The 15,620-nt window shown below is 54.6% G+C and overlaps 1 protein-coding gene across 1 annotated transcript in view; it reads left to right on the top strand.

The window, feature by feature from the left end:
* Positions 1 to 15,620, top strand: part of TBC1D16 (TBC1 domain family member 16) — a 97,841-nt gene that overhangs the window by 23,800 nt on the left and 58,421 nt on the right. Inside the window, exon 4 of the mRNA XM_026455872.1 lies at positions 22 to 146. Within this exon, the coding sequence (XP_026311657.1) occupies positions 22 to 146 (125 nt within the window). The remainder of the gene's footprint in view (positions 1 to 21; positions 147 to 15,620) is intronic.

Below are 15,620 nucleotides of genomic sequence, written 5' to 3'. Positions count from 1 at the left end.
TCCTTGGAACTGTCGGCTGAGGGCGTGAGCAGAGACAGCTCCTTCGACTCGGACTCGGATGCCTTCTCCTCGCCCTTCTGCCTCTCGCCCATCAGCACGGCACTGGCCGAGAGCCGCGGCTCCGTGTTTCTGGAAAGCGATAGCAGGTGAGTTCCTGGTTCTGGGTGTGGCCTCTCGGGAGGCCCCCAAGGCCTGACCTGGGCAGGAAGCAGTCACCCGCATCACCTGTGATGCTAGGTGAGCGCTGGAGGCATCTGCCCGACCTGCCTGTGACTGGCTGTGGCAGGAGCCCCGCCCCGAGGCGAGGGCTTCAGCAGGGAGTCCCCACTTTCCACTCCACCAAGAGGACTGTGAAGGGTGCGCCGGGGCATCCACATTCTTCTCTCTCCTTGAGCCTTACTAGGACTAAACAGGCCCTGCCAGGTCTGACAGGTCCCTGACCAAGGCCATGCCCCCAGAAGTTCTTGTCCCTTCTGTTCCCATCGCCGGAGAGGCAGGAGACTGTCAGTCCTCAAGCAAGTGCTCGAGAGGCCCGGGTGGCATCATTAGGCTCACGCACAGGGCTGGCCCAAGCCCAGATGTGCTGCTCTGCTTGGTCCTCAGCTCGCCGCTCTGCCCCGCAGCCCACCAGGCACGTGACCTGGCCCCCATGGTCCCCGGAGGTGTTAGCCTCCCTCTTTCTCATAACTGTGGAGGATGGAACGTAGTCCCGGGGCAGTGTTGACCATGTTCACCTGAGTCGGCAGCCGCTCTGCAGCCCGGGGAGTCCGGCCGGAGTACCTGGACTCCTTGGTGGCCACGCTGGCAGGAGTTAGAGTTGGACCCATGCCCTGTGGGGGGGTTCCCTGGGCCTTGGAACCCAAAGAGACTTTCCTGAGTGGGGAGCGTTGCATGGTGCCACGAGGGTCCTCATGGCCTTGGGGTGAGTGCCAGTGTGGTTGCATAGGCCCGGAGCCCCAGAGCCAGCACAGGGGCCCTGCATCCGACTTCCACAGCCTCTTCCTATGCCCTGGCCGTGGTCCTTACGCTCATTAGATTTCTAGGCGAATAATGGTGGTGACCACAGACAACAGTAAGAACTGACATCAGTCAGCGAGCAGGTCATTAACTGTTGAGCTCGTGGTGTGAGCTGGGCCCATGCTGGACGTGGGTGGTGCAGGCCTCGCCTGGGCGCTGGACACCATGGGCTGTGGAAGGTGCACGTGTGTGCTTTCCACAGCCCCCACGCCCTGTGAGGTGGGCCCTCACATTATCCCCTGTTATCGAAGGGGAAAGGGTGGCTCAGAGAAGGTCAGCAACTTGCCAGGCATCACCCAGCCAGTGCCTGGGCCAACCTGGGATGTGAACCCAGCTGGGTCTGCCCCAGGGCTGCAGCATAAAAGGTCACCCCAGGCCGATTAAGCCAGGGAGTGGCAGGGCATGACGTAGGGACTCAGGCTTTACTGGCCCCAGCAGGGGTGACTGTGGGACGGGTCCCTCCCTGATTTTATCCCTCCAATAAGATGCAGTCCATTAGAGCCCCAGGGTGAACCGATAACATTCGTTCCTCCCTGATTTTATCCCTCCAATAAGATGCAGTCCATTAGAGCCCCAGGGTGAACCGATAACATTCATCTCAATTATTTGAGAGTGCAGATAAAAGGAAGCCGTGAGCCGTGACCGAGGACTCCAGGTCCCAGGAGGCTTGCTGAGCTGGGTGGCGTCAGGGGCCAGGGAACCCGCGGGGGTGGTGGGGGCGGGGGACGGAACACTGGTCCTGGCCTGGGTCCCGCTGGCCGGACTCAGTCGGAGCTCCCCCTGGTGGTGCCGGGCCGACAGTGCAGCAGAACCTGCGGGCGTCCCCGCGTCCCCGCATCCCCAGGGCCCAGGCGAGGCGAAGGTCCCAGCTGTGTCCCAGGGAGGTGGTGGGGTTGTCTTACGGTCTTGGGGCTGAGGACTCCGTGGCAGAACCACAACCAGAACCTGGCCAGTCAGCTCTCTGTCCAGCAGCCCCATCTCGTAGGGAGCTCAGGTTTAGGAGTTAGGGAGTTGAGTGCTGGTTGAGTCCTGGCACCCCTGGTAAGTGTGAACCTGGGAAATTCTTTCTCTTCTTGGAGGCTCGATTTCCCTGTTTGTAAGATGAGGCTGGTAATATCCACTTGCTGGGGGTATTGTGAGAATGCACCCCAGTTCCCCTTTCCCCGCCCTTCGCCTTGCTGGTTCTCCAGCCTGGCTGCATGTGGGGTGCTCCTGGGAGGAACCTTTATACAACGCTGATGCCCAGGTGCCTCCAGGTTCTTCTAGAGCAGTGATTCTCACCCAGGGCCGAGTCTGTCCCCAGGGGGTGTGTGGCAATGCCAGGAGACACTTTTTGTCACAACTGAGGGTAGGGGTGTATTGACATCAGTGAGCAGTGGACAGGGGTGCTGTGCACTCACTCTGGAAGCCAAGCTGCCCCTCTGCCTGGGACCCACCAGGGACCTCCCATCATTTTCAGGATAAAGTGTCATCTCCTTCACTTGGGGTCGAAGGCCCACCACCATCTGGCCCTGCTGAGCGATGCCACCTCCCTCCCTGCCCCCGCACCGTGCACATCTCCAAGTTCGTCATCCTCTCTGCCTCTAGATCTCGTGGGGCTCTCTCTGCCTCATGCCTTTGGCCGGGGATCCCCTCGGCCTGGGCTTCTTCCTCCCACTCTCTCCTAACCGGCCAGCTTGTATGTTTGAGACTCAGCTCCTGGGGCGGGGCACCTTCGTGTCAGCTTTTGGTGGAGGCTTCTCTATTCCCCCCAGCCCTGGGCCGAGGAGGGCACTCCCCATGGCCCCCTTCTCCGCTCTGACACTCGAGCCCCCACTGAGATACCCCGTCCGCCTGTCCGTCCCCAACTGCTGGGAGGCAGATGGTGGTCAAGGAGTAAATTTTGGGGCCCGACAGATCTGTTTCCAGTCCTGGCATCACCCCGAGTTGTGTGTGATCTTGTGGCTGTTACCTCCCACGTCCAAAACACAGATTCCTCACGGGTGTGAAATGGGGCCAAGAACCCCCTTGTAGGCTGGGCGTGGTGGCTCAAGCCTGTAATCCCAGCACTTTGGGAGGCCGAGACAGGTGGATCACAAGGTCAGGAGATCGAGACCATCCTGGCTAACATGGTGAAACCCCGTCTCTACTAAAAAAATACAAAAAAACTAGCCGGGCGAGGTGGCGGGCGCCTGTGGTCCCAGCTACTCAGGAGGCTGAGACGGGAGAATGGCATAAACCCGGGAGGCAGAACTTGCAGTGAGCTGAGATCCGGCCACTGCACTCTAGCCTGGGCGACAGAGTGAGACTCTGTCTCGCAAAAAAAAAAAAAAAAGAATCCCCTTATAGGGCAGAGTTGGCATGAGGGTTGAGTACCAGCCTGAGGCATGGGGTCAGCGAGCCTGGCCTGGGACTCATCCCCACCCGGAGACCGTGACTGGGGGTGCTTACCGCAGCCTGGCCCTGCTCCTGATGAAGGCTCAGAAAATGCCTCGTGGCCACGTGGCCGCGAGCTTGGTGCGGCTCACTCCTCAGGCCTGTGTCAGCCCCGTATAGGCGGGGCTCGCTGAACGTGGCGAGGTGCAGCTTTGTGCCGGGACGGGGTGGATGTGGATGGGACTCTTCTCATTCCTCCGGAAGTGTGTGCTTCAGTCCAAGGCTGGAGTGAAAACAGCCTGTCTCCAAGACAGACTGCTGGGAGCTTTCTTTTTATTTTTAAAAAGTAGATACGGAGGCCGGGTGCTGTGACTCATGCCTGTAATCCCAGCACTTTGGGAGGCCAAGATGGGTGGATCGCTTGAGCCTAGGAGTTCAAGACCAGCCTGGGGAAAATGGCAAAACCTCGTCTCTATACAAAATACGTAAAAATTAGCTGGGCATAGTGGTACATGGCTATGGTCCCAGCTACTCAGGAGGCTGAGGCAGGAGGATGGCTTGAGCCTGGGAGGTGGAGGCTGGAGTGAGCTGTGATCATGCCACTGCACTCTAACCTGGGTGACAGAGAGATACCCTGTCTGGAAAAAAAAGAAAAGAAAAGCAGACAAGGATTCTGAAAGGGGCTGAGTGAGCCCTGAAATCTGCATTTCCCTGCTCTTCCCTTGCTCCTATGTGCTTCTGGCTCCCACTGCGTGGTAGACCCAGGAAGCAGAGGTGGTGCTCCTTGCTCCCTCCCCATCTCCCGGGCCTTCGTGTGATGGGACTGGAGATCCTTGGCTAAGGTGATTAATTGTCCTAGATGCTGTAGAGAAGGCGTCCCCAGCCCAGTTACCCGTGAGAATGCCCTGGGCAGCTTTGCAAATCCTGATGCCCAGGCTGCACCCAGACCAATTAAACTAGGATCGCTGGGGTGGGGGCCCAGGCATGGGAATGGTTTGAACTTCCTGGGGGTTTCTGAAGTGCAGGCAGCGTTGAGAACCCCTGCTGTGAAGGGGCTCAGAGAGAAAGAGAGAGAGAGAGAGAGAGAAAGAGAAAGAGAGAGAGCGAGCTAGCGCCTGGTGCTCTGGGGTGGGGAAGGGCGTCAGGGCCGAGGCCCCCAGAGGACTGGCCACTCTGCAGGGGTGTTGGTGAGGACTCGGGTGCACCCATCGCCTCTCTGAGGGGTGGGACGTCTGTTAATAATTAACTATGTGGTTGAGTCCCCCGGGAGGGCAGAGCAGGTAGGCCGGCTCGAGGGCCCCCTCTAGTGGTGGATCTGAACAACTGCACGTGCAGGCTGCGTGTCTGGCTGGGATTGGCCAGGAAAGACAACGCCCCCACCCCGCGGTGGGGGGGGGGGGGCGAGGATTCCCCCCCCCCGTATATGGTTATTTGGCAAGTAGTTCACAGAAGAGCTGAGGGGTTAGAAAAGTGTCCCCGGGGCTGCCCACATTCGTGTGCTACCTGTGGAGTATGGCCAGGCGGGGCCTGGATGCTGGAGGGTGAGCCCACCTACCAAACCCAGGGATCTCCTTTGGAACCTCCAGCCCCCAGTCCAGCCACGGCCTGGAAATCCTTGACCAAGTGAGTATTCAAGGCTGACTTGGGGGATGGGCTGATAAGGAGAGCTGCTGTCGCCAGTGCGAAGTCCTGCCTCCCCGCGCTGAGACTCCAAGACCCTGAGCTTCCCCGAGCCGGGGGTGAGTCCTGAGCTATCTTGGCCCTGTACCCTCCTCAGTGTTAGAAAGCAAGGCTCTGGGGTGTGCTGGGGAGGGTGACCACCAGGCACGACTGGTCATCCTGCCTTTGGTTTCTGTGCTGGAAGGTACCGTCCAGCCTAAAAGGCCAGTTGGGCGAGGGTGTGGGAAAACGGGGCACCATGGGGCCGGCACCGTGTCCACTGGCCCTGCCCTGGGGATGTGCATTGATGCCCTGGATAAAGAGCTGAAACAAGCCTGGGAAACAGAGAGAGACCCCGTCTCTACCAAAAAAGAAAAAAAATTAGCTGGGTGTGGTGGTGTACACTTTTAGTCCCAGCTACTCCGGAGGCTGAGGCAGGAGAACTGCTTGAGCCTGGGAGGTGGAGACTGCAGTGAGCCATGATCGCAGCAGTGCACTCAAGCCTGGGTGACAGAGTGAGACCGTGTCAAAACAAAACAAAACAAATTCCAGATTCTGCTCCCTAAGTGAAAATGTCTCTTGTCGACCTCATCCTAAGAAAGAGTCCAAATTACAGATAGAAAGGCCAGAGTGGCCAGCATGTAGCTCAAGCCTGTAATTCCAGCACTTTGGGAGGCTAAGGCGGGCAGATCACTTGAGGTTGGGAGTTCAAGGCCAGCGTGGCCAACACAGTGAAACCCTGTCTCAACTAAAAATACAAAAATTAGTTCAGCGTGGTGGCTTGTGCCTGTAATCCCAGCTACTTGGGAAGCTGAAGCAAGAGAATTGCTTGAACTTGGGAGGCAAAGGTTGCAGTGAGCCGAGATGGCACCCCTGCACTCCAGCCTGGGTGACAGAGCTAGACCTTGTCTCAAAAGAAAAAAAAAGTAGAAAGACAAAAGCATCTGCCTGAAGATGTTCATTGTGGTATTCCTTACAGTGGAGAAAAAGAAGCAGATCGTAAGAATCCAACAGCAGAGGAGGTGGATCGACTAAGGTCTCTCTAAGATCCCTCTATTGGATCGGGGAGTTTCCAAACCTGGGCTCAAAGCCCCTGAAATCTTTTTTTTTGAGATGGAGTCTCGCTCTGTCGCCCGGCTGGAGTGCAGTGGCCGGATCTCAGCTCACTGCAAGCTCTGCCTCCCGGGTTCACGCCATTCTCCTGCCTCAGCCTCCCGAGTAGCTGGGACTACAGGCGCCCGCCACCTCGCCCGGCTAGTTTTTGTATTTTTTAGTAGAGATGGGGTTTCACCGTGTTAGCCACGATGGTCTCGATCTCCTGACCTCATGATCCGCCCGTCTCGGCCTCCCAAAGTGCTGGGATTACAGGCTTGAGCCACCGCGCCCGGCCACCCCTGAAATCTTACCCCACTTTTTTTATATGAGGAGGGGGCACCATCTGACTTCCCAAAAGGTCTGTGACCCGTAAAAGGTTCAGAAGCTCAGTGCTGCCAGATAGAAGAAGATGTGGGGTTGACAAGGACTGTCGAACAGTCCGTGCTGTGTTGCGGAGTAGAAATTTACAGTGAATCAGACAAAAAGCAGGAAACAGGTTATGATTCTGCACATTGCAGTTCAACTCTGTGAAGAGGCCTGAGGTGCGGATGAGGCTGTCACGGCAGGGCTGCCCAGCAGGGCTTCTGCCAGGACAGACAGAACCCAGGTCTGCGCCATCCTGCACAGCGGCCGCTGGCTTCATGCAGCTCTTGAACCCTTGAAATGGTGCAAGTGCAACCGAGCAACCCAATTTTTAATTTTGCATAATACGGATTAATAAAATTGTTTTTAATTTTAAAATGTTTTTAAATTTCGTTTTTAGAGACAGAGTCTCACTGTATGGCTCAGGCCGGCGTACAGTGGCGGCAGCACAATCACAGCTCACTGCAGCCTCGACCTCCCGGGCTCAAGTGATCCTCCCACCTCAGCCTCTCGAGTAGCTGGGATTGCAGGCGTGCGCCACCATGCCCAGTTCATTTATTTTATTTTATTTTTTAGTGACAGAGTCTCACTGTGTTGCCCAGGCTGGTCTCAAACTCCTAGGCTCAAGTGACCCTCCTGCCTGGGCCTCCCGAAATGCTGGGATTACAGGCATGAGCCACGTGCCCGGCCTTGATGAATATAAACTGGAATAGCACCTGTGGTCAGTGGTCACGGCAGTGGATGGCAGAGGTTGAGAGGAAGATGTGTTGATGTGTTACCTTAGTGTGAATATGAGCACTTTTCAAAAAAATTTTTCTGTTTTCAAAAATGTTATTCTATGATTATATTAAGCTTAAGATGAAAACCAATGTATAAAAATGGACAGGGAGAACCCTGCACATTTGGGCGGGCTTGGCATCTCCCACTGCCCTTCATGCTTGCTAATTAATGGAGAGGCCTCCAGGGTGAGCTGGTCACTGAGGTCCGTCCAGTGACACCCGTGCCACCGGCCTGCCACCTTAGGTCCCGTGCCGCCAGCGGGGCCTCCCCCGGGGAAGTCAGCGTTTCATTCTCTCTCCCCAGGTCCTCTTGTCATTCCCGGCATGCGTTCTCGAGGCAGCCAGTCTAGGCAAGACGGTGTTTGGGTGTTGGGATGGGCTGGGTGGCCTGGCCTCAGGGTTTGGCGACTTAGTACTGTGGTTTCCGTCATGCAGTTCCTGCCAGGTCAGACTTAGTCCAAGTGGGTTGGTGCGGCCACAGGTGGGCAAGGGCCAGGAGCAATATGCTGCCCAGCCCGGCTGCTGGGACCCCTGCCCTCCCTCTTTCCTCTTGCCCTTTCCTGCACACAAACTGGACACCTCACCCCAAGCATCGCCACTTCCCACCTTGCTCCCTGCTGCTGGAATGTTCTCCTCTCTCCTGCTGAAACCCCAGCCCACCTGCAGGCAGAGAAGACTTTCTTCTTCATAACCCCTGCTGGGACCTGAGTTTTCTCTCTGGAGAGCTCCCATCAAGGCCATGTGGTGTTCCCTACGTGCGCCACCGTGCCCGGGTGCTTCCTCACAGGGTCGTCCCAGTGCCTGGGCCAGTGCTGTCAGCAGAGCGTCCTGCAATGCACGCGGTCCTGTGCCTGTGCCCCACTGTGTGTGGTCACCACGCCCTGGAAACACGGCAGATGTGGCCAAGCAACTGGACTTTGGTCTTTCTTTATCTGTAATGAATGTGAAGTTTGATAGTCACAGCGGGAGGCTTCCGTGCCTGACAGCACAGGACTGGATGAAATGTTCCTGGGAGGATGGAAGGTGGACCCTAGAAACGTAGCAACTCTCCCAGCAGGACAGGCCTGAAAAATTCTGACAAAAGTAATGGGGGAAAGATAAGATGGTAAGACAAGTCCCCTTTACTCCCTCAGGGTGGCCGCCGTCATGGGGGCAATGGCACAAGGGTTCACCTGGAGCCAACCAGTGCTTGGACAGCAGACCCCAAGGGGCGGCCATTCGCCACCTCACATGGCTTCCCTGGCAGGTGCTGGCCCACCCCGCAGGGCATGCGAGGCAGAAATAAATGGCATCTAAGTGCTTTTTGCCTTTAGGAGGAACAAGCTCCCTGTCGATCGAGTATCAGTAGCAGTGGCTGAATTATTAATGGCATTATCATTTATCGTTGGTGTAACGGCCCCTGTCCACCCACACAGCACAGAGGACAGAAATGAGGCTCTCGGGGAAGAGTCCAGTCTCTGAGAATAAGCTAGAATCAGTGCACTCGGTGGGCCAGGACCCATTGCTGGGAAGTATCCTTGCAGGAGCTCCCACGGAAGGCCCTGGGGGTGTCACCCTGGCCTCGCGAAGGTCTGCTCGGGCTCTGGATCCCGTCTGCGTTTCCTGCCATTCGTTTTCTGCCCAACCCTCCAGGCAAGCCCGAGGCAGATGAGAAACTCCTAGAGGTGGGCAAAGAAGTGAGCGGTGGCACACGAATCAGGATGCGCTTTGCCCTTCCCGTCTCTGTTTCGGGGTGCAGCAGCTACCCAGCAAATCAGAGCCCAGAGCAGGAGAGAGGGGGACACAAAGCGGGGGATGAGGAAGGGATTGGGAGGCAGGGGTGGAGAGAAGGGCACGTGAGAGGGTCCAGGGTAGGAGACACCAAGGAGAGGGGCAAGGAGTGAGCGGGGAGGGTGGGCCGTGCGTGTCTTAGGGGCCACTCCAGCAGCAGCGGGGACCAGGGGTGGATGCGGCACAGATACCCAGGAGCTGCCGCCACCCAGGGGAGGGACAGCCGGGTCCCAGAGAGACCTCAGAGATGGGATGGCCAGGAGCTGGGAGGGCTGCATCCTCCATTCCTCCCAAATTTCAGGATCAAGTCACCGATCCCAGTCGTGGGCCAACCAGGGTGCCCGGGGATGCCCTGAGAGCGCCCGCCGCCCCCTGAGGATGCTCCAGGAACCCCCGCCCACCCCTCCCGGGCCCCAGCACAGCCTGGCAGCCGGGAAGCCAGCAGCTCCTGAAGATCTGTTGTTTGGGTTTGTTTGTGCTTCTGTAACCGGGAGCTGAGATTTATTTCTTTAAAACATCCCATTGCCCGACACCCTGCAATCTGTTCTGTGTGTCGTTCAGACTAATCTCGTCTTGTTTCTGTAGCACTTGGCAGGCTCTGTGTGGCGTTCCTCCCTCCCCCAGACTCCCCCCCGCCCAAGCCAAGGTGGCCACTACCAGCTGCTCTGCCTGCGCCCAGAGGGTGGCCGATGCCAGGGTCGGAGGGAAGCTGTTACAGGAAGGGCAGCTGGCTGGTCTAAGCCCCATGGACTGGCGTGTGGCCATGGTCAGTCTAGAAATGGCCACAGGACATGGCCTCGCCCCGGAAGTTTCACTGCCAGGTGGAGAGGCCAAGCAGGCGCCCAGCCGAGCACTGGCCCCTCCCTGGCTGCCCCTCAGCTCCGGGAGCTTGGAGGGGCTGCCAAAGAATTCGGCCGGGACACCACTGTGCCCAGCCCTCTGGTGTGCGACTCTGGCGTGGCTGTTTGGCTCACACATGATGTCTAGGCAGGGAAGGGGCTGGCGGGCTTGGCTGGGCGAGACCTGTAAGTGGGCAAGCTTTGGTCAGAGGCCCAGCTGTGAATCTAAGCCCCACTCAGGACCCCCAGGGGGTGGCCTTGGATGATGTTGAACCACTCTGTGCCTCAGTTTACTCCTCTGTGAAGTTGGGGCATTGTGGGGGTTCAGGAAGGCTGTGCATGTAAAGCTCTGCGCAGAGGGCTCAGTACAGGGCAGGTAAACAGTCATCATCGCTGTGTATCCGACTGAGTTGCCAGCCCCGTTGGATGTGCTTGTATCAGTGTCCTGGGGCTGCTGTGACCAAGGACCACAAACCGGGTTCTTGAAACAAGAGAGATTTATTCTCTCACAGTCCTAGAGGCCAGAAGTCCAAAATCCAGGTGTCTGCAGAGCCACCCTCTCTCTGGAAGGTCTAGGGGAGGGTCCCTCCAAATTGGTCTCTTCCAATTTGGGTGGCTGCAGGTATTCCTTGGCTTGTGGCCACATCGTTCCGACCTCTGCCTCTGTTGCCACATGGACAGGGTGTGTCCCTTTGTGTGCCCTCTCTTCTTCTCATACGGATGCCAGTCATGAGATAGGGCCCACCCGAATCCAGGGTGACCTCGTCTTAGCTTGGTGACATCTGCTGAGACCCGATTTCTGAATGAGGTCACATTGGGAGCTCCTATGTGGACACGAATCTGGGAGGAGCACCGTTCACCGCGGCACATGCTCCATGGGTGCCGACCTGAATCCCAGACACAGAGCCTGATGTCAGTGTGGTCATCACCCCATTTCAGGAAAGGGTGATGCAGAGCTGAAGCCTCCCGTGCAAAGTGATGCCTGAGCAGTGACTCTGGTTAAAAATAAAAAGCGAAAAACCAAACACAATCAGGGCCCTGAGCAACCCCCCCTCGTTTCTGTCATGTCAGTTGCTCCTCATGGCCCAGCCTCATTGACCCTTAGAGCTGAGTGAGTGAGTCTGGTCAGGAGTCCTAGACAGGGGACAGTCCCTGGGGCCCCGGCAAAGACGCTGTAGAAACGGGCGTCAGAAGAGACAAAAGAGATTGTGCTCATTTTAGAAATTCGAGGGTGGCACTTTGGGAGGCTGAGGCGGGGAGATCACGAGGTCAGGAGATCGAGACCATCCTGGCTAACACGGTGAAACCCCGTCTCTACTAAAAATACAAAAAATTAGCTGGGCCTGGTGGCGGGCGCCTGTAGTCCCAGCTACTCGGGAGGCTGAGGCAGGAGAATGGCGTAAACCCGGGAGGCGGAGCTTGCAGTGAGCCGAGATTGCGCCACTGCACTCCAGCCTGGGCGACAGAGCGAGACTCCGTCTCAGAAAAAAGAAAAAGAAAGAAATTTGAGGGTGGCCAGGCACGGTGGTTCACGCCTGTAATCCCAGCACTTTGAGGGCCCAAGGCGGGCGGATCACCTGAGGTCAGGATTTCAAGACCAGCCTGGCCAACATAGCGAAACCCCGTCTCTACTAAAAAATACAAAAATTAGCTGGGCATGGTGATGGACGCCTGTAGTCCCAGCTACTTAGGAGGCTGAGACAGGAGAATGGCATAAACCCGGGAGGCGGAGCTTGCAGTGAGCCGAGATCACACCACTGCACTTCAGCCTGGGCGACAGAGTGAGACTCCGTCTCAAAAAAAAAAAAAAAAAAAAAAAAAAAAAAGTGGGGGGAAGGCAGAAGGGAAATATTTGCTTGTGATCTTTGATCCTTCTGGTGTTGCCGTTATCATTTGCGTTGGTTTTCTTCCTGGCGTTTCAAAGTTGGGAATTATAATTGTCTATTCCAGGGGTTGGCAGGTGGGCCAGACAGCAAGTATTTTCTGCTTTGGGGGCCAAATGGTCTTGGCTGCAGCTTTTCAACTCTGCCCTTGTAGCATGGAAGCCACCACACAAGGTGTGTTAACTGGCATGGCTGTGTTCCATTAAATTTTTTTTTTTTTTCAAGACAGTATCTCGCTCTGCTGCCCAGGCTGGAGGACGGTGGTGTGATCTTGGCTTACTGCAACTTCCACCTCCTGAGTTCAAGTAATTCTCCTGCCTCAGCCTCCTGACTAGCTGGGACTATAGGTGCGCACCACCACACCCGGCTAATTTTTACTAGAGACTGGGTTTCGCCATGTTGGCCAGGCTGATCTCAAAACTCCTGACCTCAGGTGATCCACCCGCCTCGGCCTCCCAGAGTGCTGGGATTACAGGCGTGAGCCACCATGCCCGGCCCCATCCGCATTTTATTAAGGGTACTGAAAGTGGAATTTCATGTAATTTTCATGTGTTGTGAAATATTCTCCTCTGGATTTTTTTCAACATTTAAAAATGTTCAAAACCATCCTTCACACGGAAACCTGCACACAAGTGTTTGTAACCGCTTCCTTCATACAGGTGCAGTGGCAGCAGTCAGGATGCTCTCCAGTGGTGGGTGGATGAGGGAACAGTGGCACATCCCCGCAAGGGAATATTGCTTATCAATGAAAGGAAATGAGCTGTCAAGCCTTGAGCAGACGTGGAGGATGCTGAGATGTACATCCCTACATGAAAGAAGCCAACCTGGGCCGGGCGCGGTGGCTCACACCTGTAACCCCAGCACTGTGGGAGGCCGAGGCGGGTGGATCACTTGACTCGGGAGACCAGCCTGGGCAACATGGTGAAACCTTGTCTCTAAGAAAATAAAATAAAATAATAATACAAAAATTAGCCGGGCATGGTGGCTCACACCTGTAGTCCCAGCTACTTGGGGGTCTGAGGCAGGAGGATTGCTTGAGCCCAGTAGGTGGAGGTTGCAGTGAGCTTAGATGGCACCACTGCCCTCCAAACTGGGTGACAGAGTGAGACCCCGTCTCAAAAAAAGAAAAAAAGAAAGAAAGAAAAAAAGCCAATCTGAAAAGCCTGCAAGCTGCATGAGTTCAGCTCTAGGACATTCTGGAAAAGGCAAAATTAGGAAGACAGTGAATAGATCAACAGCTGCTGGGGGCTTAAGGGGAGAAAAAGATAAATGGGCAGATACTGGATTCCAGGGGCAGCAACTTATTCTTTTTCTTTTCTTTTTTTTTTTTTGACAGAGTTTTGCTCTTGTCGCCCAGACTGGAGTGCAGTGGCACACCTTGGCTCACTACAACCTCCACCTCCCGGGTTCAAGCGATTCTCCTGCCTCAGCCTGTTGAATAGGTGGGATTATAGGCACCCGCCACCACACCTGGCTAATTTTTGTATTTTTGGTAGCGACGGGGTTTCGCCATGTTGGCCAGGCTGGTATTGAACTCCTGACCTCAGGTGATCCGCCCGTCTCAGCCTCCCACAGTGCTGGGATTACAGGCATGAGCCACCGTGCCTGGCTGCGGCGACACTCTTCTGTCTGAGGCTGCAGTGGTGGACGCCTGCCACTGCGTCTGTGAAACCCCACAGACTGTACACTCCAAGAGTGAACCCTGGTAGAAGCTGTGAACATCAGTTATTACTGATAATGTATCAACATTGGCTCATCAGTTATAGCAAATGTACCACACAAATGCAAGACGTTAATAGTATGGGAATGTGGCCGGGCGCGGTGGCTCACGCCTGTAATCCCAGCACTTTGGGAGGCCGAGGCAGGCGGATCACCAGGTCAGGAGATCGAGACCATCCTGGCTAACACGGTGAGACCCCATCTCTACTAAAAATACAAAAAATTAGCCAGGCGCGGTGGCAGGCGCCTGTAGTCCCAGCTACTCAGGTGGCTGAGTCAGGAGAATGGCGTAAACCCGAGAGGTGGAGCTTGCAGTGAGCCGAGATCGCGCCACTGCACTCCAGCCTGGGGGACAGAGCAAGACTCCGTCTCAAAAAAAAATAAAACTAAAAAAAAATAAAATAGTATGGGAAAGTGTGTGCATTGAGGGGGAACTTGCTGTACTCGGCTCAGTTTTTCTGTGAACCTAAAATCGCTCTAAAAAAGTCTATTCATTTTAAAAAGTCTTCGTTCATGGGCTGTACAGAGGCAGAGGGCAGCCTCAATTCGGCCCTCGGGCCACGGTTTGTGGACCCCTGGTTTAGGCTAGCCGTGCCCAATAGAAATGTAATGTGAGCCACCTCAGTGATTTAAAATTTTCTATTAGCCACATTTAAGAGTTTTTATTTTGAAATAACTACAGGAAGTTTCAAAAAAAAAAAAAGGTACTGGGAGGCCCTATACACCTTTCGCCCACTTCCCCGCTCAGTGACGTCCTGCATAGAAGTGTAATGCATTCTCCAAACCAGGAAATTGAGGTTGGTACAGTCCACAGGTCTCACGGGTATTACAGGCACCCATCTGTGCTTGTGTGTATAGAATCCTGTGCCACTGGGTCACATGTAGCTTCCTGCAACTACAACCACTAGCTAGACGCAGAACCACTCCCCCATGACAGGGTTCCTCCACGCTGCCCTGGCGTAGAGCTCGCCAGCTCCCTAACCCCGGGCAACCACTGCTCTATAGGAATTTTATGTCACTGGAACCCTGCACAATGTCAGCTTTGAGACGAACTGTTTTGGTTCAGCATCATCCCGTGAAGCTGTATCCAAGCTGTCGTGCGTGTCGAGAACCTGTTCCTTTTACTGCGGAGTGGCAGTACGCCATGGTGTGGCCATCCCCCAGTCTGTGCGCTCACGCACTGAAGGACACGAACCATGGCTTCCCATTAAGGGGAGATTGTGAATAAAGCTACAAGAAATATTCATGTGTGGGGTTTTGTTGGAATCTACGTTTTCATTTCTCTAGGATAAATTCCCGTGAATGCACTTGCTGAGTCCTATGTGGATTGATTGTGTGATTAATTTTTGTAAATACTTTTCTTAATGTAGTAAAATTAGAGACAGGGTTTTTGCCATGTTGCTCAGGCTGGTCTCAAACTCCTGGGCTCAAGCAATCCTCCCGCCTTGGCCTCCCAAAGTACTGGGATTGTAGGCGTGAGCCACTGTGCCCGGCCTGTATGCTTAATTTTTAAAGAAATTGCTAAACTGTTGCATAGAGTGGCTGTGCCATTTTCACTCCCACCAGAAATTTATGAGTGCCTGTTTCTCCACATCCTCATCAGTATTTGGGGTTGTCACTTTTTTTTTAAGCATCCTATTGGGTGTATAGTGACATCTCATTGTGGTTTTAATCAGTATTTCCCTAATAGCTCATGATGTCGAATATCTTTTTGTGTGTTTATTTGCCATCCAGGTATCTGATTCTTTGGTGGAAGATCTCTTTGTCTCTTAAGCATCTTGTGTCTTAATAGTATGTATTGAAAGGCTTATGGGGACAACCTTTGGTTGGAGGATTTTGAAAAAAGTCATAATATGATTTACTGTGGCAACCAGAAGTGATAATTTTGTTCCAGTGACAGGTAATAACCTGCTTTTTTCTTCCTATTAATACATGATTTCTTTTGTGGCTGTAATCAAACAATGTATACAAATGATTCATTGCAATGAAGACAGGTACCCAAAGAGACAAAGAGACATAGTCTAATCCATTTTTTGTTTGTTTACTACTGAGTTTTGAGAGTTGATTATACATTCTAGAAACTAGTCCTTTGCTAGATACGTGGATTGCAAGTATTTCTCCCAGTCGGTAGTTCTTTTTTT

Source organism: Piliocolobus tephrosceles, chromosome 16, assembly GCF_002776525.5.
Source record: "Piliocolobus tephrosceles isolate RC106 chromosome 16, ASM277652v3, whole genome shotgun sequence".
Lineage (NCBI taxonomy): Eukaryota > Metazoa > Chordata > Mammalia > Primates > Cercopithecidae > Piliocolobus > Piliocolobus tephrosceles.
The sequence above is the reverse complement of the archived record's forward strand: the minus strand, read 5'-3'. Positions and strand labels throughout refer to the sequence as shown.